Here is a 23,785-nt window from a genome sequence, read left to right as displayed (position 1 = left end):
TGCTGTGAGAGAAATAATAAGATATTAGAAAAATAGAATTTTTTTCAATTTTGAATATCATATGATTGTAACTGGAAATGTAAAATATTATCGGATTAATTAGAGTATTTATGAATATGTAAGATGAAATAGGGTAAAGAACAAACGAAAGTGGCATTTTTTCGAGAAAAAATATACATTTTATTTGTACAACGATGCTCCTATATATACAAAATACGAATCTTATTAGCTAGTATCACTTTAAATCGTAACGCGAAACAAAGTATTTTCCGTTATCATTGATTTATCACAAATTTAAGAAACACGAAATAAATGAATAACAGTGCGGTATTCGTATCAAATTTTCACTGATATTAATCGATGTATTCTACTAAATAAATTAATAAGAAACAGAGATTTTTATCGTATCACATAAGAAATATACCTATTAAATTGAAAAATTCTTATCAAAGTTGCAGTTTTTCAATCTCTTGCTTCACGTTACGTTATAAATCTGCCATTGGTCTGATATGTCCTCTAAAGATAATTAATAATGTAAATAAATCATATAAACAAGATGACACGATAATATAATAACATGATAACATGATAACACGTTCCGGATCATAATCATCGACAATAAACAAAAATATACACTGATCACAGAAAAACAATTTGACTTAATAAGCTTACCCGATTTTTTTTTTAAATTATAAAATATTTCGATGAATCTTTTTCTAGATCATTCTTTTACTTTGGTAAATCTTATTTTCTTATTTTCGATCTATCCTAATTACTTTTAATATAGAATTAGATATTTCGCCAATTAGAATTATTAATTTTTTTCGAACAACCTGGGGTCATTCTTCCTACTTTTTCTTAATAAATTAAATGTTCTTATTATTTTAGAGTCTATAAAAATTATCAATCGCTTAATATATGATATTTTTACGGTTTGAATATTTGACCTTTAGCGTATGGTGGAGACGACCGAGTATCAAGGAAGAAAGTTCCTCTTGTTTTTAATAATTTCTTATGTTCTCCCATGATCGTCGTCAATCTTGTGTTACAAATTCCAAGTTTATATTGTAAGTAGGAATCGCATTCTTTCGCATGAAATCCTACTTTGCTATTGATTGATTCGGCGAAAAGTTCGAAAGCACGTGCATGCGAGCATGCTCCACCTAGGTCAATTACGCAACCTGCTTGTTTCATACCCCCGTTTGGAAAGAAATCAGCATGACCAATGGGCCTCAAATACCCGAGAAGACCTCCATTTGTGTGAATAATCTCGACATAATTAGCGTCACTTTGTGAGATACGAGAGCCTGAATTAGCTGTAGTGAACCCTGGTAGTGCTGGGTCCAAACCTACAAATAGAAATTTATAAAATATAGTAAATAAACTATACGCCCAAACATTTAATAAAAATTTGATTGATATTCGACTTTAGTACCAGTAATTGTATAAATTATGTGAATAAATGAAATCTCTTTGACTTACCAATGACACTGTTAACAGTACTCTTTGCGTTATAAGCAGCCAAGCCAACTACGTGTGCTCCAAGAGAGTGGCCGATAAGAGTAGTCGTTGACAAATTCAAACCTTCTTTCTCAAGGAAATCCAACATAGTGGCGACATATTGACCGACCATCTTCACACGGCTACTAGCCCAGACATATCCTCTAGCAGAGATCTTGCTCCAATCGATTACAATAATATTGTAATCGTCATTATTTAAATATGCTACCAATATAAACGAACAATGTTATATACAAAAGAAAAAGAAAATCAACATTAAATAATAATAAAAATTATTCTAATAAGATCAGTACCATTTTGATCAGAAAAATAATTATATTGTATTTAATATTTCGTGAATTAACATAACTCACCATCTCGAACTAATGTGCATGATCTGCTATTACGAGAATTTATCCATCCATGAGTTATTATACGAGTTGGTCTGTTGAAATTAATGTCACTTTTCTTCAGTGATTCCTGATCGTTAATGGAAATTCCATCAGGATTCTTATAATTATTCTTAGTGTAAAGATAGAAAAAAACGCGATTATGTAAATCCCTTAAAGTTTCTTCTTCCGATTCATTTTCGTCTTCGTCCATGATCTTCATTGCGAGGGATACTAAATTAAAATCATCGTCGAAAACGTGTAATTTGCCCAAAAGTTCTATATCCTTTAAGCCAAATTGAACTTGATTTTCTGTATCCTCTGGTATAGAAAGACCTAAGCAATCAAATTTGAACAATATAAACAAATAATTTATATTGATATTAAACATTTATATTAAGTGTAACAATTAATTTGACGTCTTGATGATTAATTATTTATTACTAAAGCTTGAATGTAAATATTGATATGCCTGATATTTTATAACCGTCATTTCGATGACTAATGTTATCAAATATAATGAAAACTATTTCGAAAACTAACAAATGCATGATTAATTTATAAAAACATCGAATTAATTGGTGCACCTGTATATTGATGTATCAATATAATATTGTATATAATATACGCTACATGTTTTCTTTTGAGAATTCGAAAAAAAATCTAAGACAATTGCAATAATTTTCTTACGAAAATATCTTCTCTTGTAACATGTAATTGTGAAATGAATTCTTTACCAGTAGCAACGCAAAAGAACGCAAAACCAATCAGGCTGTACGACTGCATGTTTGCCGTATTTTGATTATAATTCTGTGCTATTCCTTATTTATAAAGAAATTGATAAACCAAGCCATAATACTTCACTCGTATTGATTAGATTAAATATTCTCTTTTATAAATATCAGTGATGAGATCTTTGATTGGCAGTAGCTCTTATCACTGGGATATCAACAGATTATTTATTAAGAATCAATAAATTGATAATAAAAATCATTATTTGCTTTATACAAAGAATACTCTTTTTTGATTTTTATTAACTTTGAAATTGCTAAGATGATATTAAAAATGTAGATCATTATTGAACCTAAAAACCGTTAGAAATATCTTTATAGTGATACTATCCTTTTTAAGTATGTATGTGCATGAATTTTAATTATGATCCAATAATTTATTTAATTGAAATTTCTAGTTCATCGTGCCTCGAAAAGATCTGTTACACTGAAATATTTGTGCGAGGTTAAATTCGCGATGGTTTCCGAATAACGTAAGAATTCGACCTGTTATATTCTTGTAATCGTATTTAAAACAAGGATTTCTAAGTTTTGGAAAGAATAACTTTATTTAACAAAAATTCACGTTCGGATACAGACAACTTACAAGTGTAACGATCAGAGTAGAAGAGAGTTTTGGATGTCGAAGGAAGTCCTTTTAAAGGAAATCGGAACAAGGAATGTTCTAGAAAAAGGGTGTTCTTTACTAGGTTAAATGTTTCTTATTGGTGTTTCCACGGTGCAGTGGGAGATTACCTAAAATTCCACATTTTTCCGTTAAAGAAGTTTTTTACAGCTCAACGTAATAAAATAGAAACGGAAAGTTCCTATGTTCGGTTTGTCATCCCAACATAGGTATAGATTTTATCTACTGGGCCTAATAGGTCTAAACGGGTTTTCCAAAAGATCAAAAGAGTACACCCAAGAAGGTATTCATAGCTCAGTTCACGTTGAGCTTAACACTCTCCCCTGCTAAGATTGAAAATTATGGATTTATACAGAATTTTCATCAAATTCTGATAGTGGAATGGCTAATTTGAAGTTACATTTCCTTATCGCTGTTGGTAATTGTACATGAGCGGAAATACTTGGTTTTAGATCCCTAACTCTTTCAAAAGCTATAGAACTTTCTATGTTTTGTGAAATCTTGTGTTTTCCCCCTGAATTAAAACAGCTATTATACAAGATGATTCTTGTACGGAGGCGGGTAATAACTTTTTTTTAAGTAACAATAGAAAAAAATCATAAAGGAAAAAGTTATATGGCACAACAAATGTCAACTATCTATGACCTTACTTTTTTGAAAATGCATCGATGCACCCGCTAGATGCAGTTGCACTTTTTTTTAAATGGAACTTTATATCTTTTTTTACACTATTCGATTTCTTTTTTTATTCTCCGTTAAAAAGTATAAATTGAAGGTCATCGAAATGTCTGTATACTACAGTATAAGGTTCTGTTGATCTTGATAATAATTTGAATATTTCGCATTTGATTTTAATATACAAAAGAAGGGTTGCCAGGAGGCCATAACCTACATAAGTTATCCAAGACTAAGTTGTTTCTGTAATGGTACGAGTTCGCATGTGATTACCTATTATTTCGGCTTCATTTACTGATTCATTTAATTTCTTGTCGTATAATTTAAAGTCGAATGTACTTATTTTGATAATTCTAAAGATTTCTTTACTAATTTGGTTTGATTTCTGAATAGTTCTGCGTTACGCTTGTTATCATTGTGTACTAAATCTATTATTATAATATTGCGCGTCGCTGGCACTCATAGTGCCAAATAAAATTTTGCATATCTCGCCGATCGGGTCGAGTAAACCTTGTCGACGCCTTGTACTTGCTGCTTGATGTCCAATAGAATAGTCGCTCGCGACTATCTTCTAGCCATACTTAGTTGACGCTGCAAGTTGAGGATGGGCATTTTTTTGAAGACAGCTTCCACATTTATATCGCCTAATTGCTCCAGGTAGACCGCGGGTGTTATATTGAACGTGTGAATGTGGTAGGGAGGTTCCTTTTCCTGTAGGTCACTAGATAATTGGCCTGGCAACAGGCTCATCAATATTATGATTAGCAGCATTCCTACAACAAATTAGTGTTAGCAAATTTGCACCGATTACAATGTACAAGCAAAGGTTTTCCTTTGACGCTTATTAATACGTTAACGTCGCTCGGTACGTCAAGCACTTCAGAGGGTCCCTCGAAAGGAACATTGAGGCCGGTATTTTTATCTCTTTTTTCATGTTTTAGCCAAACCATGTCTCCTTGTTTGTAAGCGTTAGGACGGGCAAATCGGTCGTATCTTTCCTTAGAAGTCCTCTTTGCCTCCTGTAATGCTTCTCGTGCATTGCTACGCATTTCCTTCAAATGTGTTCCAAGTTCTTGGATATAGTTTTCGTATGTGTTTTTAAACTTGTTTGCATGGCTACTTATTGGATTTGGTGGTGCTCCGAATACTAGTTCATATGGCATATATCCTGTGGACTCATGAAAAGAGGTATTATAATTATAAGTTGCAAATTCGATAAAATCATCCCACTTATCCTGCTGCTTGTTGCAATAACTTTTTAAATAGTCTTTTAGCATTTGGTGACTTCTTTCAAGACTACCATTACTTTCAGGGTGTATAGCTGTATTTTTTATATGTTGGATCCTTAACCGTTTCTCAAATTCTTCAATGAATTTGGATGTAAAATTTTGTGCATTATCCGTTAATATTTTCTTTGGAGTTCCATAAGTACATACGTAATGCTTTAGGAATGCGGCTGCACAACTTTCTGAAGTGTAACTGGCTAGAGGCCATGCCCAACAATATTTTGTAAGTAGACATTGCAACGTTAGTATGTATTTATTTCCGTTTTGTGTTTCTTTTAGTTATCGTACAATGTCCATAACGATTTTTTCGTTAAAGGTAGTTGGTGTGTCTGTAATCACCATTGGCATTTTCGTTGGCCTATGATTAGCTTTCGTCTTTTGACAAATTTCGCAATGCCCTACGTATTCGCTTACATCTTTGAGCATCCCTTTCCAATAATATTGATTCATAATTCTTAGATAAGTCTTGTGGACACATCGATGTCCACCTACAGGAGAGTCATGGTTCTCCTTTAAGATTTTTCCTATATCTTCTTTATCAGGTAATATTAAATTTATATTATGTATAAATATTGTTCCTTCGGTATTTTCTATAAATCTTGTCGTCTCTCTTCCTTGTATTTACCCCGTGTCTCTTCCTTGTATGCACTTATTTCTATCTATTCTACAACTTGAAAGTGTTTTCCCTTCACCGAAATATAAGCGGAGAGTTTCAATAAATTCCTCTACGGTGCGGATGTCACATCCATCTAGCATACTTCTGGCTTCGCCAATTATTTTATTTGTTCGAACTAGTTTTACGAATAAAGTTTTTTCATTTGCGGTAAGTATGGCTAGTACACCTTTTATTTCTGAAATAAATCCTTCGACTGACGTGGTTTTTCCGTCGAATTCGTTTACAAAATGCAGATGCTCCCTTAGACCTCGAATATTAATGCCTCGGCTATTAATACTAGAGCAACTTTCTTCGTCATCCTCCGTTAAGTTTTCTCTATCGTCTATATTATTTACTGATTCCACTTTCTGAGAGAGAGACTACTTTCGGAGCTAATTTATTACACATGCTTTTCATTTCTTTATCCATTGCCGCTACTTTACTCTGTAGCCGTAGTAAAAGATCACTCATCTGATCGATTTTTCCCGATACGATTTCGGAGAATTTTTGCAATTCCGCTGCTTTTATACTCTGAGCCATTTTTAGTATTCAGTTATTTATTATTTTTCTTTCTCAGCAACAATATCTCAAATACTTAACTAACTAACTTGTCAGTAGGGATAATAGACACGTCTATATCAGTATTTGGGTTACTAAGAATTTTTATACTTACTGTACAATTGATGCGTCGTCTGCTTTATCACATATCCTCAGGTCGACTTGCCAGACTTTGTCTTCTTCAGGACCCTCGAGCCACTGATTCTTTCCTTTAGAAATCCCACACCGTTGCCATCAAATTGTTAAGCTGAAATATTTGTGCGAGGTTAAATTCGTGATGGTTTCCGAATAACGTAAGAGTTCGGCCTGTTATATTCTTATAATCGTATTTAAAACAAGGATTTCTAAGTTTTGGAAAGAATAACTTTATTTAACAAAAATTCACGTTCGGATACAGACAACTTACAAGTGTAACGGTCAGAGTAGAAGAGAGTTTTGGATGTCGAAGGAAGTCCTTTTAAAGGAAATCGGAACAAGGAATGTTCTAGAAAAAGGGTGTTCTTTACTAGGTTAAATGTTTCTTATTGGTGTTTCCACGGTGCAGTGGGAGATTACCTAAAATTCCACATTTTTCCGTTAAAGAAGTTTTTTACAGCTCAACGTAATAAAATAGAAACGGAAAGTTCCTATGTTCTGTTTGTCATCCCAACATAGGTATAGATTTTATCTACTGGGCCTAACAGGTCTAAACGGGTTTTCCAAAAGATCAAAAGAGTACACCCAAGAAAGTATTCGTAGCACAGTTCACGTTGGGCCTAACAGATCGATGACTATTTTAAAATATTTATTATAATTCCAAGGCGAATTGTTTTCATTGCCAATATTAATTGTTATAAGAAATTATTATAAAACAATAATCGATTTTTTACACTTTGCAATCTTACATCATATACTGGACAATGTTCTAGAAAGAATGTACTTGTGATTAATATCTAAACAACATGTTTTATGATATACCTCTATTTTGCTCTGATAATATCGCTGATCTTGTATGAGATATACATTAAAAAGATATAAACGATAAAATAACACGCGCCATCAAGAAGTAAGGAGAATAAAAGAAAGGAACTAGATAAAAATAAAGCAATCGATGAACAATTAATTAATGTCAAGAATGATAATTAAGTACTTTGATGTGATTGTTAGTTTTTAGAGTTTTGTTAGATGTTTATCTGTACGTGCTAATACTTTACACTGATAAACTATCTAATGTAAAGAAATATTATGATTTAGAAAAATCTAATAAATGGAAAGATCTTAACTAAACTCAGAGAACAAATATTACGTGGAAATTTTTAATTAACATTCAAGTTAAACAATTTTGTAAATCATATCTGTCGTTTTTCTTTGAAATAATATTAAACGACATATGATAATAGAGACATTTTGTTTTCCCAAAATCAATGATTGGCTATTTGATTGATTAGACTGCTTTTTGTTTTGAAAGCAACGTTGCCGAAATAATCGAGATTTACACAGCATAGAACTCTCAAAATAAACTCTAAATCTTCGTCATCGGATTGATCTTTTCTTTATTTTAAGAAATAATTTTCAAGAGTTCAATTTAATAAAATAGATTATATTATTAATAATTCAAATTGTCACAACAATTTGAAAATAAAAATATGAAACTAAAATTATTCATTGATTTAATCTTAAATTAAGTTGTCACATTTAAATTATTAACGTACAGCAAAAAAAACATATTAGTACTGCTCATACCCTTTTTGGTAAAAACTTTTTCCGAGCTAAAATTCCAAACAAAATCAAACAGGTTATTCTGTAATGCCAGGGGTCAGACACCTGCTTTCGGGAATATAAAAGACTTACTAACCCTTTAACGTTAAGTATATTCTTAAAGATCGCTGACAGAAAAAAAAAACGTTAAACGAACTCAAATAGAAAGTGAAAAAAAAAAGAAACAACCGGACGTTTATTCTGTTTTCTAAAAAAAAAAAAGAAAAGAAAAGAAAAGAAAAGAAAAGAAAGAAAGAAAAAAAGGAAAAAAAGAAGAGAGAAAGAACAAAAAGTCGATAGTTTTTTTTGCGACGGCGCAGGTCATCGTTCCGGGCGATGCCAAAATCATGCTTAGATGACCGAAGCGAAGAATCTACAGAAGCGAACAGGGTGCGGGCGCTTGCGTGAAGCTCGAAAATGAGGCTCGCGCGTTGGACGTTGGTGGGAAGGGGGTGCGTTTGGGGGTTGTGAAAGCGAGGGCGCCTGCAGTGACTAGCCTCCATCGATTTACCGTGCGCCGCCATCTTGCCACCCTACGCCATAGGGGTTGACCACCCCTTTACCTCCACACAACCACCTCCCCCTCCCACCGTTCCGCCTCACCATCGAGTTACCCCCCTCGAGGCAACGGTAGAGGCAGACATTTTGAAAAATGATTCCGAAAGTCATCAACGTATCCTCTCTTGTTTTTGTCCAGTGGTGGGTCGCTACGCTTTAGCAAACTCATCCTCTCGTTTCTTTTTTTCCTCTTTGCGACCCTTCCTCTCTTTAGATACGTTAGCGTATCAAATAAAGGAAAAAGAAAAGATTACTGCTAAAAAAGAATACTTAGTCGGAGAAAAGAAAACAATGAGCCTATGCTAAACGATCGGTCTATCGCAGTATATTAATAATTAACCATTTTTTTGAAATATTTTTCTCAATTAATTTACGAGCAATTACATTACTATCGAAAATTGATCTTCTTATGTTTAAAGAAATATCTATCCTTTATTTTTTTGTAAATAACTATCTTACTGATAGTCATACTGATCGTAGTGCGCAAACCTGAAATATATCTTTTTTTTATAATAGGTAATAAGATGATTTTAAAATTGATTTTGTCGTCGATCATTACTTGCGTATAATTAATTTTATGAACGGATAAGTCAAATGAAATTTAATCGATTTAAATATTTGTCGCAGGGGATGTTTCGTTTTCTCGATTCGTTATTACTATTCTCGGATAGAATATCGACGGAAGCGACGCTCGTTACCTCATTTCACTTTAATTTATTCCGAATGAAATCGTCGTTAGCAGGAGGATTTATAGTAACAACGATACACCTGACTCGACGATCCGTCCATGCGATATTACACTTATCTTTCGACGTGCGATAAACATTCCGCTTCAGGGGGTGGTCTTACGCCGATTTTTCCACGTACTGAATTTACGTTGCGTAATCGTGAAAGTTGCAGAACGTATGAATACTTCGATCGTTTTAAACCATTACTAATAAATACAACAGACTACAAAATTAGTATACATAAATTCATATTAAATCTATCCTCTATGTATTTTTGTTTTTAAATTTTTTTCTTTCTTTTTCATTTTCCAAATCATCGAACCGCATATTCTTACAAACCGTATTTCTATACAAAACGAAAATGATAAATATTATATTTTCTCAACTTGTTGATTAAATCTTATTTCACGAAAAAGATGGGGAAGGTTAGTTTAATACTCGTGATGCCAATAACGACGTAAAATAAAAAGCACGGAAGAAAAATGGAAGGAATGAAAGTACGCGGTAGAATGATTTCAATCGACGTTATACCAATCGAGGAGCGAACAAAACCTACCCACTTGGACTTCGTCGTGCAGTTGATTGGCTCTCGATTAACCTAAAAAATATCTCTGCTCGTAAAAAGGCCACAGCTAAAAGCAACGGGATTCTGGATTGCGATACGTGCTGTCGCTATATTCTTTGCGATGAAATACGAAAACTAGTAGTCGATTGAAAGGGAACATGCGATTACGCTAAAAAAGCAAACGGTATTCATACGGATTTTAATCTCCGATGTTTTATATTGAATAAAGCCAAATTACCAGGGTAATTATCAAAAGAAAGAAAAAGAAAGAAAGAAAGAAAGAAAGATAGAGATAGATATCATCATTTATTTCTTTTTACCTATAAATGTCTCTGTAAATATAAAGATGATCTTCAAACTGAGAAAAAAATTATATGAATAATTTCATATTAATTCATTCAAATATTTCAATCCACACATAAAAATAAATAAAACATAAATAACCATAAAAAGATAAAAAAAAGAAGAAGATGAATAAGAAAAAAAATAAACATAAAAGAGGATGATATACGAATTAATGGGATTAAGCGAGATTAGAAAAAGAATACGTCGCGATCTAGTAGTCTCTTGTTCGACCGGTAAGAAAAGTAGTCGTACAAGAAGACTAAAATAAAAAGGGTTGAAAACGAGATGGTTGGTACAGGCTTTGTGTGCGAAACACGTGGAAGAAGAGGGGAAAGGAGAAAATGAGTATAGGAGAGGGGAGAAAGCTTGCTAAGATCGGCGAGTGCAAGAAGCCGACCGAGTGTGTACGGATCGTCGCAAAAATAGTATTACCGAGCGGACGTGGTAATTGAATTTCGAGGACGATAATGGCCGAGCGACAAATACAGCGAGAGAACGGCCGCGTTAGATCGTTTTCGATGTGTGGCGTGCGGGCATTCAGCCAGGCCAGGATGGATCCTTGATGACTAGATTTAAAAAACTGTCCCTCCACGACACCCAACCTTCCTCCCTCTCTCCCTCTTTTCCTCTCTCCACTTTCCTCTCTTCGGTTTCCACCGCCATGTGTTACGGGGATGGGGGTGAAAACGAAGGATGAGAACAGGGGTGCGAGAGAGAGAGAGGGTGGATTGTCGGTGCCGCTGCTGTTGGTTCGGTCGGCGGCTTCTGTATAACTGATGGTGCTTCTGAGTGTCAGGGCCAGGCTGTCCACTTCTTTGCAAACGTGTGTGTTCCGCGTTCATGCTTGCCAGCGCGCACGTTATCTCTCGACGTAAGCTTCATCGTTGATCGTACGATCGAAGATTTTCCTTTTTTAAACGATCGACGAAAGATTTTTCTTCGATTTGATTTTCTTAAAAAAAAAAAAAGTACTATTGAAAACAATAACTATGATAAAAAAAACTTGATAATGGTTCGCCTCTTTTTTTTTTGCTATTTGATTTATCTTATTAATTAACAGTTTTTTCACTCAACCTTAACCATTAATACCTTTAATTACATTTATAATCATCGAGACATAATCTTTTCTTATCAAATAGGAGATAAAATACGTTTAATCGAATGTAGAAACTTAATCGTCGATTCTTACTTTAGTTCGATACTTCTTCTTTTTTTCAATTCACTTATTTCCTCTTATCAAAAGTTAGCACAAATATTCTCCTCATCCGCATTCTCCCCTTTTCCCTATCTCGCGTACTCACTACGGAATTACCTCGTTAAGTACCGCAAGGTCTTTGCTTTTATCGGCGATATTGAAAAGAGAAAGAGGCGCCGGAAAAAAAGGAGACGACGTCAAGAGGGGAGAAAAAAAAAGGATAGCAGTCGGTCGAACGAGTCAATTAAGGTCGATCGAGGAAGCATCCTCTTTTCCACGTATGCACGACGCGCGGAAACGTCTACACACGCGTACATAGTCAAACGTACGAGTATACAAACGTATATACACGTACGTACATATCGGATCTATTGAAAGAGAGACAAGAGAGATATCGCGCGTATGAGAGTACAGGAATACGAGAGAATGAAAGAGAGAGAGAGAGAGAGAGAGACAGACAGACAGAGAGGTCGAGAAGAGCGATGAAGATGGCGGAGAGAGGGAGGAGGAATAGTGCATTGTGGATACCAAGGGTCAATGGTGGTAAAACGTTAATAGGCATACACGAGCTCCGAGTGAAGGAACGGTGCCAAGTCCAATCCTCCTGACAATAATCGGATTGATTAAAAGTCGCCGTCCACCGGCAGCAACTCCATTGCTAACCTCACCACCCACCCACTCCTCCTCCTCCACCACTCCTCTTCATTCTATATCCTCTACTCTATATCTGTTCTCTTCTACTCAGATATTGGTAAGCCAACGCGTGCCTCCATTTGCATAATATTCTATATACTATTCGATGATAAATAAATACTTACTATTTTGTATGGATGAATGCGTTTAAGAGAGAAATAGTTAGAAACGAAAATCATCAGTTGAAAATCAACGTATTCGACGCTAATAAACCGCTAATTACTTGGCTAGTCAATACAAGCCTCCCTAGTATTGTAGTTTTAGTCACGTTTTCCACGATATATTACAAAAATCAAAATGACTTTTCCTTACTGACTAATTTTCAATGTACTTGAATGAAATGCATAACTAGACTTGATGGTATTTCTATGACAGTTAACGGAGAGATTCGTTTCGTTTGTTTGTTTATACTGTATCCTTTATTTACGGAACTATACTATAACTACTGCTATGTTCCATTGTTGGTAATGGTAGATTGTAGGTGTCGTAGGTCGAATAAATAGAAAAGTCATTTTTCATATATTGCTCATATTTTCTTCCTTTTTTGATAACAATCAAAAGTTTTATTCCATTCGAGAATTTAGTTCGGATATTTGACTAATAATTTAGTAGCAAAATAATAATATAATACTTGTAAATTTCAGAAGATTTAATCTCAAGAATATTTCATGTACTCTGACGAAAAGTTTCAAAATGTATCGCGCTTATTCGTGTGTATGTTATAATCGACTGCAACTTTGCACGGTCAAATTTTCAACGTGGTCCTTTAAATCGGTAATATCTTTTTGTTCCATTTTCGAGTGAATTAAACTTAAATTAGAAAGCTCTTTGTAGGTATCAGGATGCATTGCTGTTCCAAAAGCTCCTCGTGCTATTTTAAACAAAATGAACTTCACGAACACCAATAATTCTCATAATTTTTGAGTATAACGTATTTCAGCCCCAGATCGTATGGGAAGTTTGGATATTATTATTTAAAACTACCATTGTAAATAATATTCGCGTAAGCTATCCCGCTCAATTGCGTTTGCAACCTTAATTAACCGTTAATAATAATTATACTTCTTTAAATTTTTTCGTTGCGTTACGTAATAATTTTATCGTAGTTTAATGAAAATCATCGTGCTTTTGAAAACATTTTTCATTAAGTGATAATTATAATTATTTTTCTAAAGCATGATAATTCACTCGTTTATAAAAAATCATTAAATATTAACTTGGAAACGAAATAATATTCTAATATTATATAATGAAAAAAAAAAACAAGATAGAAAATAGAAGAAAAAATCCGATAAATAAAGGATTAAAGAAAGAAAGGAAGGGAGCGAGAAAACTATGGACAAAGTTTCGCTAGGAGTAATAAGGTGGTAAATCGATATTTTTGAACTGTAATTCAGTCTGCGTTTAATCAACGTTTAATCACCTCATCTACCGGCTGAGTTAATCCAAACAGGGTACCTTGGAAGCATGGATAGGCAGTTATGAAAATCTTGCAGAACAACGCCATATTTAACTCATGGTTACTCGGTACGTTAATGGAGATACGAAGAAAAATAACGTTCACGAAACATAATATTAAAATAATATTTCATGCTTTATATAAAATTCTTTGTGTTTGTTTATAAAAATATAATTTCCTTTTTTTTATAATATATTTTCTTATGTATTACATTAAAGATAATATTTTAAACCATACACAAAATTATTTGAACAAAATTGTATTGATAATAAGTATGATATTATCAATATAGTTTTTTATAATTTACATATATAAGTAAAATAAGATAGATAAAGCATCAATATTGTTGACAAAAGAACAATTTCCAACATTTTCTCTTTCTGTCACTTTTTATTGAAGAATAAACGAAATTTTGTAAAAACAATTCATTGTTTAATCGCTAAGGGAAATTAACGTAGCATAGTTCACTTTGCATTTAGACCTTCGTGGGCCAAAGAGTCGTTGCGAAGGTCTAAATTACCACGGGTCCGGTCCTTCGAGTTTAGAAGCTACCCCCGTCCGAAGGAGTGTTCTCCATTCCCCTCGGTCCCTTAACCCCCAACACGGCTGTCGACCTCTATAAATTCCCTCAGGATTTTTCTTTCCTCCACTTGCCTTAATTAAAGTCCTTCTCCCTTACTACCTATGCTACCCCTACCCTACCCTACCCTTACTACCCTACGTCTATAGGTCCAGCCTTACTTTCACATTTATCCTAACCATGCGACGTCTTCATCCCCGACAGGTACGCGATTTTGACGAAATGCCAAATGAAACTAGTCAAGATAAGGGTCTTTTCAAATATTTCGAATCCATGCATAATTTGATCGTTTTGTTTTTGTAATTATTAATACATTCGCAGTTTTTTGTAAGCATTGTCATAGGTTAAAGTAACATTCTTCCATCTTTCTTCAGGAAGTACTCGAACAAAACAAGATTAGATAAAATTATTAAAAAATATATAAAAGAGATAATAATGGTTTGATAAAAAAAAAAAAGGAAATATAGATGTTGATGACAAAACCAGCCTGTTAATAAAATTGTTCGATAACGTACGAGTTGAAATCAACTTAAATAAAAAAAGAAAAGAAAAACAAAAAAAGAAAAAAACTAACGTCTCAACAAAACCGGTCAAATACAACAGGAAGGATTTTTTTCTCAGTCGTGGTTTAGTATGCGGATCGACGTCATCCCACTTTAAATCCACCGTAAAACTTTCCAACGCTCTCTCTTTCTCTTCCTCTTTCCGTGAATGCGCTGACGTGACGAGGAGAAGGGGGTTGGCTGGCGAGAATCTGACAGGGGTGGTGAGGGACGTTTGAGGTAGTTTGAAAAGTTTCCGCGCGCAAAAAGCCGAGCTTTTCGCACTTTTCTTCGTCGCTTGCGCGGAAGGGTGCGCGTAAGAGTGCGCATTGCGTCGTTTATAGAAGGGTAAAGTCGTCGTGTGGATGGTTTTGTTAGTGGTGGTGAGTTGGTTGGTTTGAAGTAGTAGTGATGCCGACGCTCGGAGGGTGGTATCCAAGGGTGCCTCGGTAAAGGACACTTCTAGAGTAGGAGGGGTTGGGATACAGATATGAGAAAAAGAGTAAGAAAGAGAATGAGAGAAAAAGACAGAAAGAGACAGAGAGAGAGATAAGCAAGAATGAAGGGGTAGATAAGAGAAAGAGAAAGAGAAAGGGAAAGAGAAAGAGAGAGAAAGGAAAAACGACAAATAGGGGCCTTTCTCGGTATCCTAGATCGCTCTACTGGAATATTGAAATCCTTTTGGGATTCGGTACGCGTTTTCTCGTCCAGCAAGGATACATTATTGCGATTTGAAAGGCAAGATGGACCGTCATGATTATTTCGCAAGCGTACAAATTATTCATTCATTAGTAGCTTCCTTGCTGGCGGCAGCATAGTAATCACTTTGAAGGATGCCATATAAATTTACCCTCGTCTAGGAAATAAAGGAGGACGGTTGAGATAATACGATTGTGAACGAAACTATTTCCTAAAAAGACACATTAAATTTAGTGTTATTTGAAAGGTATTCAAAAATAAAGAAGAATCTTATTTATTTAGATCGATAGATTATTTTTCTATTTTACAAATAGTTATTTTTATTATTTAAATCGTTTGCATAAATATTTAACCATGATGTCTCATTGTACAATTTCATTAATTAAATAAAAATAACGAACAATATGAGCCGTTCAGTGCATACATCGATTAACTCCATAAAACAAAAAGTTGAGAAATGCGATGAAATAATGTATATTGTTTCTTAAATTCATTTCAATGGCCAAAAAAATTTTGCCGTTTAATGGTGTTAATCTTTATTATTCAAGAAAGTTATTATAAATATAAAAAGTTATGACTATATCAAGTGCTTTGACACTTAAATTTAAGATTTTTCAAAAAGTGGAGTTAATCGATGTGTGCACTGAACGGCTCATATATTTATGGACGACATTTTTTGATCGAAAACTAAGTCGTTCGGTAGATTGAGAAAAAAATAAATAAGTAAAAAACAGGACAAAGAAAAGAAATACACATATGTGATGAAAAGTATTATACAATACATTTATTTCTTCATTTAGATATTTAATAATTTAGATATTTAATTCACGTAATGTACAGTATCTTTGTATAGCATGCACCTATAACCTCTATATTATCGCAAACTTAAACTCGCATAGCCATTGTTGTGCGTCCGGGTGGATGGAATGAGGTGGATGACTAGTAGTTTACATCAAAGGATACATCAGCAACCAGCTCGTCTCGTCTAATTTTCCTACTAGATGATGACGAGCCGCTAGAAACTACGTATATATGTGAAATCGAAAATTTGCCTTTGAATCTTTAAATAAGACCTTATCGCGATTTGTTGAATTATTTTTCCCTTATTTTAGCTTGATCATCGTCTTTTCTTTAATCGAGACATCATAGGTAAACATCCTAGTGCAAATGGAGCTTTAAAGGCAAAAGGTGGGTTTGTTCGAGGGTAGAGTGAGTGTAGGATGGAATGTAGCGATGAGAAGAAGAACGAGAAGATTCGAAGAGGAGCAGGAAGCGAAGATAGAGGCGGGAGTGGGAATGGAGGATGGAAAAGCATAGAGAAACTACCTAACTATACTCGTATATGGCGTCGTAAAAGAGGATCGACAAGAGGAGGAGCACGAGATGGGCTAGCTAGTATCCTCGAGAAGCTTTTGCAAACCGAGTCGAACTTGTCGCTTGCGTTGTGCGCGGCGGTGATGGTGGGGAAACTGGTCGGTCGATGCGCTCGGTCGCTGCTGGAGCTGCAGGGGGCTGTTTTTGCGGGTGTGGCTTAACGCACCCCCTGTCGCCCCACTGACCCTCGCTTCCTTTCCCCAGGAACTACCAACCCTTCTCACTCTCATTCTCTCACCATCTCTCCCTCTTTCTCTTTCTCTTCCTCTCTTTCTCTCTTTCTCTCCCTTTCTCTCTCTCTCTCTCTCTCTTTCTGATTCGCTTACTCTACGTCGATCTCTCCTTTTCTCTCGCACTGCGCGTTTTACTCTTACCCCTCTTCTAACCCCTTATCTATCTTCTCCTCTTCCTAAACTATCCTCTTCTAGTACCCCACCACTAGACCTTCTCACCAACAGCCTTGTATAGCCCGAGGACGAGTATGAGTACGAAACTAACGTTGCTCGATCGTGTCTACGTGATCACCGGGAAGCTTACCTCCTGAAAATGCGCTCGAAATGTTGAGATTAATCTAAATATCCTCCTAGCCACGATCGGTATATCCTTCAAGACTGCTTTGCTCGTATTTCGAGTTACTCTCTCGGCTGGGACCGAGATCCCCGGCCGAACTCGAGCTACGAGCACGTTATTATGGAAATATGATATTACGAAAATTGACGATGTATAATAAAACCATTCGAACTTAATCACGTGTTTTCCAAAAGTTCGCTTATTTTACGCTCGTTTGATTCTCTTAATTTTCGGACACGAAGTTCGTTTTCGATGAAACTTTCATCTTACTTGATTTGATCTTCCAAATAATTAAATACTCATCACTTTATTTACTTTCGTGAATACGAGTTATTAATTTTCCAAAAATGTCAGAAAGACTCATTGCGATTAAGTCTTTGTTAATTAAATTTTTGTTTTTAATTTGAATCTTATCTCTATATCTGATATCGATCTTTCAAATGACAGTTTCCAAAAGAAATTTTTATTTTTTCCATAACGAAGCAATTCAATGTTGATTAGTAAACAATTACGTACACATTCGATATTCCATCTATCGTACTCTTTTTAATTCGATTGGAAATAGATTAACGTGATATTCTCGTCCTCGTCAATTATTGAACGAGCTGTAATATAGTGTGGTTTTAACAAATCCGTTAATACCTTTTTTTCCACCAAATAATACGATATTTAATAAGAATAGTTTACCTTGTAAACAATTAATGAACAATGCTTTAATAGAATTCTACAACATAATCGTGTCGAGATATGTACGAAAAATTGTAGTTTATTTCATAATGATGATATTGAAAAAATATATCCTACGTTTAATTAATAACATATAACCAACTTTTATTCATTTATGAATACTATAAATCCATTTATTTCACGATTCTTCATAATTCTAATAACACGATCCTTAACACATCTTGCGCGGGAAGCGACTAAAGTCGTTTTATATCATACTTTGAAACATTTTAAAATTTTTGATTTTCTTAGTTTTTCATTTTTGCCAATTATTTTTATTTCTTTAAAGGGAGTAAGGACATTGATTTTTAAAGAGAAACTAAAAGTTTTATTTAAAAAAAAACCTAATGTTTAAAAACTACAACTATAAAAACTGTAAAAGTACCCGCGCATGATGTGTAAATACTTTATCGGAAATGATTACAGTTATGATAATGAAGAAACTTGATATAACTCATAAAATAATAAATAATTGGAGCACAAGTTCTCCTAAATCTTATTTCTAACCACTGCTATCTAATTTAATATTTATATTTTTAAAAATTCAATGTGATGTTTCATTGTTTTCTAAGAAAACGTGCTTGATTATATTTTTCTAATGAAACCTAAACATCTTCGTTTAAATAATTCAAGATAAACCACTTTAATCACTTATCGGATAAAGTAATATTATTTTTTTTGAAACTTACGCAATATTTATTATTATTTAAGAACAATAACATGATTCGAGGGAAAAAAGTCATTAATTATCTATTGACAGTTACTATAACGTTATATAAGATCGAATGCTCGCGATAAAGACAAGTAAGTTTGAGCACCTTGATAAAACTTTTTTAAAGAGAATTCTCAAATAATTATATTAAGTTCGATATAGAAATATAAATTTTATAGTGAAAGCTATTTGATCGATCTCAAAATATACCTAATAATAAAATGTTATGTTATTGTACGGAAAGAAATATATATTAGTATTATGTAGATTTAACTTCCGATAAATTTCCGTTTACCAAAAAAAGTTAAAACGCAATGAGAATGTCTTTGAAAATATGTCACGTTTAAGTAATCGAATGAGCATCTAGTTCCTAATAAATCGATTGAAAATCAAGTACTTGAAGTGAGATACGGTATCTGAGGCAGATGGCAAACAGAACGTAGTAGATTGTATCAGACGTATATAGAGATACATGTTGGGTAGAGGTTGTTTTCCTTTCAGCTCTGTTATCGACACGTTCGATTCGGTGTCTACAGTCCGATTTGCTTACAAAAAAGTCAAGTGAGAGCTAGCGACATTGAAACAACGTGTGTTTCATATGATCGCACCGCGACGGAATACGACGTGTCGCGACGACCAGGCCACGGCCGTTGCCCGACACGCTTTCGATTGTTGTGTTGCTGCTTTCCACTCCTTTCTCCTCATCTCCCCACCTTCCTACGCGTCACACTCACCCCACTTCGCCTACTTCTTCTTCCTTTTTTCTCCACCTCCTACTACTATAGCGAAACAGCTGTTACTTCGCCGCCACCGCAACGACGACGGGGCGCAAACGCAAATTCGAATCCATTCTTTTTTAACCTTTTTTCTTTTTTTTGTTGTATTTTTATTTCTTTCTTTTTCTTCTCCCTCTATCTCTTTCTCTCTTTCTCTCTCTCTCTCTCTCTCTCTCTCTCTCTCTACCTCTCTCCCTCTTTTATTCTATTTGAACTTATTTCTTTATCGACTGTTACATGTATACTAGTTATCAAATTCATTCCAGTTCAGACTTTTTTATAGATCGAATTTTTTAAAGAATAAATAAACTATCATACATTTTTATTTCGCTTATATTCTTCAAGTCATAAATACTTTATCGAGGTTCATCTTTAAGATGAATATTTTGGAATAATTATTATCAAATTTAATGCAATCGCAACTTTGTATTCATTCTTTTTTTGTTTTCTTTTTTTCCTTTTCTTTCTTTCTCTCTCTTTTTCTTTCTCGCGTTTTCTCTATTTAAGACTTCTTTCCTCCTTGATTGTTATAAGTGTACTAGTTATCAAATTCATTCTAATTAGATTTTTTTTATGTAATAACTGAACTATAAATGATTTTTATTTTATTTACATCGTACATGCAATCTATTTAAATCTATCATAGGATAAGACATTTAGAATGATTATTCTTATCAAATTTGATGCAGTTGTTATTTTGTTATTAAATTTTTTTAATTTTTACATTTTTTTTTTTATTTGACAAGATTTCTCGATGATTGATTTCAATAAATACGCATTCGTAAAAACAGTCAAGTAATACATTTGGTTCTTCATTTACGTATATTTCTGATATCGGCAGGTATCTAATCGATCGATTCGATCGAACGCGTGACATTTGTTTTATTTCCTTTGTATAAGAATTTTTAATCTTTAATAATTGGCGTTTATATAAAGATTAGATAATATAAGAAAAGAAAAAATTTAATGAGCAAACTCACATGTGATGATCACAGCAAGTATTAAAAAAAAGATCCGATGTGAAAGGTGATTTTCTTAATGATCGTAAAATGGACGTTAAGACGAGCAACAAGGATTCCGAACGTACTTTCAGAAAGGTCGATTAACCGCGTGACTGATTAGGAACAAAAAGTGAGTGTAGCAGCACTCAGATGTGCAAACATAATTAGGGGATAGTCGTGGAGAAATAAAGAAAAAGGGGTCGATTGTTTGAGGACACACGATCCGCCTTACGCTCGCCTTCAGAGTCTACGATAACCGAATGGTCATTGCTAATGGCTACGGTAAAAAGTGTTTACCTGCGTTTACAATGAGTTTGTGAGCGCGCGAGGTCAGAACATGGGAAGTCAACTCAGTAAGCACACCATTCTTCACTCGATTAGATATCCTGTAAAGACAGATAAGACCGATAAAAAAGTTTTGTAAAAAGAAATGTAAAAAATCGGATAGAGAATTATCTTTATATATATTTTTTTTAAACAAACCAACTTTCTTTACCTCAAATATAAATAGAACAAATTGTATACTTGTATAGATACAATTCATTCAAATTTATATCGCTGCTAGTTAATTTATCTTTAGGTTTTACTGCTTTACCCAAGATAAAATTAAATTTATTTAAACTTGAAGATTTAATTACTCTATCCCGTTTGAGATTAAATAAAACTACGTAAAGCAGTGATAATTTAGACATATTCCTTTGAATAGAAAACTTGATATACAAATCCGTATTAACCGCGCCACCGCATAATGTGTTAAATTTTCCGTTAACGTTTATACATCTTTCGTTTCACTCTTTCTTTCTCTCTCTCTTTCTCTCTCTTTCTGTCTGACTCTCTGTCTCTTTAGTAAGTACATATACACGCAGACATATTTCTCTCTTTCTCCTCTTCTCTTATGCTCTCTGATGTGAGAAGCCAGCTTTTCAAACGCTTACAGATCGCGTCAATGGTCGAACGATCATTGGACTATTAGCAAACTATTACAATATCGATGGCAGTCGATGGGTCGATAGGTCGATAGATACGCGAGCCATCAGCTGTTACGCTGATCGGATATCTCCGATAGACCAGAGTTGTCTCTGCGAATACGCGTTACGAACAATTTCCAAATTGTCCCCAGTCAATTGCCAATCTTGACTTCTCTTCGAACCTTTGCCTTTATGCTACGTTCTCAAAAATGAAACAAATAAATTTATCATCAGTCAAATCATTTTTTCTATTAAGAATGTATTTTTCATCGCATTAACATATTTCTCTCAGAATCTCTTAAAATCTCAATTATTATTATTATTTTTAATATTTTTACGTACTTACATAAAACATAACAATTTAGTTGTAAGATAATATTCATTATAGTGAGAGAAAAACTGTTCTATCGAGCTTGTGTCTGGATTTCCTTTGAAAACGTAGACGAAAATTGCGCACACGCTTGCCATAGAACAAAGTCATACAAAGCGGACATGAAAATTACTTGGGTGTGTAATACAATATTTTGATATCGTATCTAGCAGAAATATTAGCAGCTTCCATTGGTATAATAGTCCATTCGAACATATACATATATATGTATATATATATATATGAATTAAAGTTTTTTCCAACTTTCACGATATGTTTAAAACGTGTCAACTTGGTAGTACCTAGAACGAGTCAGAGTTTAGTAACAGCTTCCTCCTGGAAGTTTTTCATTACACATATTGTTTAGTGCCTCTTTCGTTCAGAACAATTTCATCGGGCAGCCAACGTTCCAACGTTATATTACCCAACAGTGCGATATCGTCGAGTCGTACGATTTTTATTGTCTCTACAGTCGACGGACTGAAACCGTCAGTTTTAGAGAAAGATAGAGAAAAAAGAGACTAAGAAGAAGAAAAGACAAGAAAAACAAAGAAGAGTAAAAAATTTACTGAACTTTTTTCAGCCATAAATGCAAGCCCGATCATTTAGGTACTGGATCCTAAAAGTTATATATATTTAATAATTTCTCAGGAAATGAAAATATGTATCCATTCAAAAAAATTTAAGTGTATATTTCGTTTAACATTTCCAATAACAAACCTGTCATTTTACAGGAACGAAACTCATACATTTTTATGTAATATGTATGTGACGTGTGATACATATATACGTTATATCATCGTACGAATTATATGTATATGCTGTAAAATTAATTCCGTGTCTAATTCTATGCTGCCCTTTGAACAAAAATCACAAGCCAGATATTACTCTTCACAAATTGCCGTATTCAAATAATTGGGCTCTCTGTACCTCTATCCATTTCTTTTCCTCTCTCTCCCTTTCTGTACCTCCCTTCGAGCTCACACGTTAAATTTGTTGCTTTATTTCATTTTTTAAACCCCACTTTTCATTAACAGATCGATTTTATATGTGTGACCGACCGCTTAAATATTCTATCACCTATACTATCGATAATTTTAAAAAGTATAATCTTACAATTGATCAAAATAAAAGACGATAAAAAAGTTTTCTGGATGGATATTTCATCAATTTTAGCAAAATATAGAATAATGAATATGATATTCTACACCATTCGTTCCTTGTAAATGGATTATATACCTACTTACGTTCGTTTCCCAAACTAATTGCTCATTTTTTTGTAACTTTCAAATGTTGTAACTTTTCTATACTAAAGTTAATCTATCAAAAAACATCTTTATAAATGAGACAAGAGCAAAAGAAAAAGAATTTAATCCCGTCGATCGAGCTTATCGTTCGTGAGCGAATAATACACGGACTGAAAAATAGCAGAGGGAGAAGTAACAAAAAAAAAAAGAAAAAAAAAGAGAAAAAACTGTCACGGGAGTACATAAATGTAACCCCGACCTAGGGGAACGTACATGGCGGGTTGGAGTGGTAACATGGTGGGAGGTCGCGCCATTCAAAATCGATTCCGCAACGCTCGCCGTTGTGCGGTGCCTTCGATGAACGGGACACGAGTGAGTGGAAATATGAATGAAAAACGGCTCTGCGCGGTTCTTCGGGAATAGCCCCGCCTGGAAAAAAAGGAGGCGAGCCACGCTGGCAG

At 34.1% G+C, this 23,785-nt stretch overlaps 1 protein-coding gene and 1 long non-coding RNA gene across 3 annotated transcripts in view; one reads left to right on the top strand and one right to left on the bottom strand.

Moving 5' to 3' along the window:
* The window catches only part of LOC149030959 (uncharacterized), a 107,773-nt gene that overhangs the window by 4,482 nt on the left and 79,506 nt on the right, over positions 1-23,785 (top strand). The gene's annotated exons all lie outside the window — the stretch shown is intronic.
* Positions 157-6,708, bottom strand: LOC107074035 (endothelial lipase). 2 transcript variants are annotated; one of them, XM_089177136.1, is made up of 4 exons: positions 6,595-6,708; positions 1,875-2,225; positions 1,483-1,725; positions 157-1,349 (listed from the first exon to the last, which is right to left on the bottom strand). In XM_089177136.1, exons 2-4 carry the CDS (start codon positions 2,110-2,112, stop codon positions 928-930), a joined length of 903 nt encoding a protein of 300 aa, XP_089033262.1. In that variant the 5' UTR covers positions 2,113-2,225; positions 6,595-6,708; the 3' UTR covers positions 157-927. The 2 variants fall into 2 exon arrangements, with proteins under 2 accessions (XP_089033262.1, XP_015190537.1); XM_015335051.2 differs by lacking the exon at positions 6,595-6,708 and adding an exon at positions 2,627-2,750.

Source organism: Polistes dominula, unplaced genomic scaffold, assembly GCF_049000335.1.
Source record: "Polistes dominula isolate Pdom_NZ unplaced genomic scaffold, Pdom_raw_medaka contig_20, whole genome shotgun sequence".
Lineage (NCBI taxonomy): Eukaryota > Metazoa > Arthropoda > Insecta > Hymenoptera > Vespidae > Polistes > Polistes dominula.
This window is presented reverse-complemented; position numbering and strand designations above follow the sequence as displayed.

Coding starts and splice junctions, on each gene's coding strand:
- LOC107074035 (XM_015335051.2), bottom strand. CDS start 2,675: ATGCAGTCGTACAGCCTGATTGGTTTTGCGTTCTTTTGCGTTGCTACT. Junction 2,226..2,626: donor GTTCTTTTGCGTTGCTACTG/GTAAAGAATTCA, acceptor TTGATTGCTTAG/GTCTTTCTATACCAGAGGAT. Junction 1,350..1,482: donor TACTGTTAACAGTGTCATTG/GTAAGTCAAAGA, acceptor TTCTATTTGTAG/GTTTGGACCCAGCACTACCA.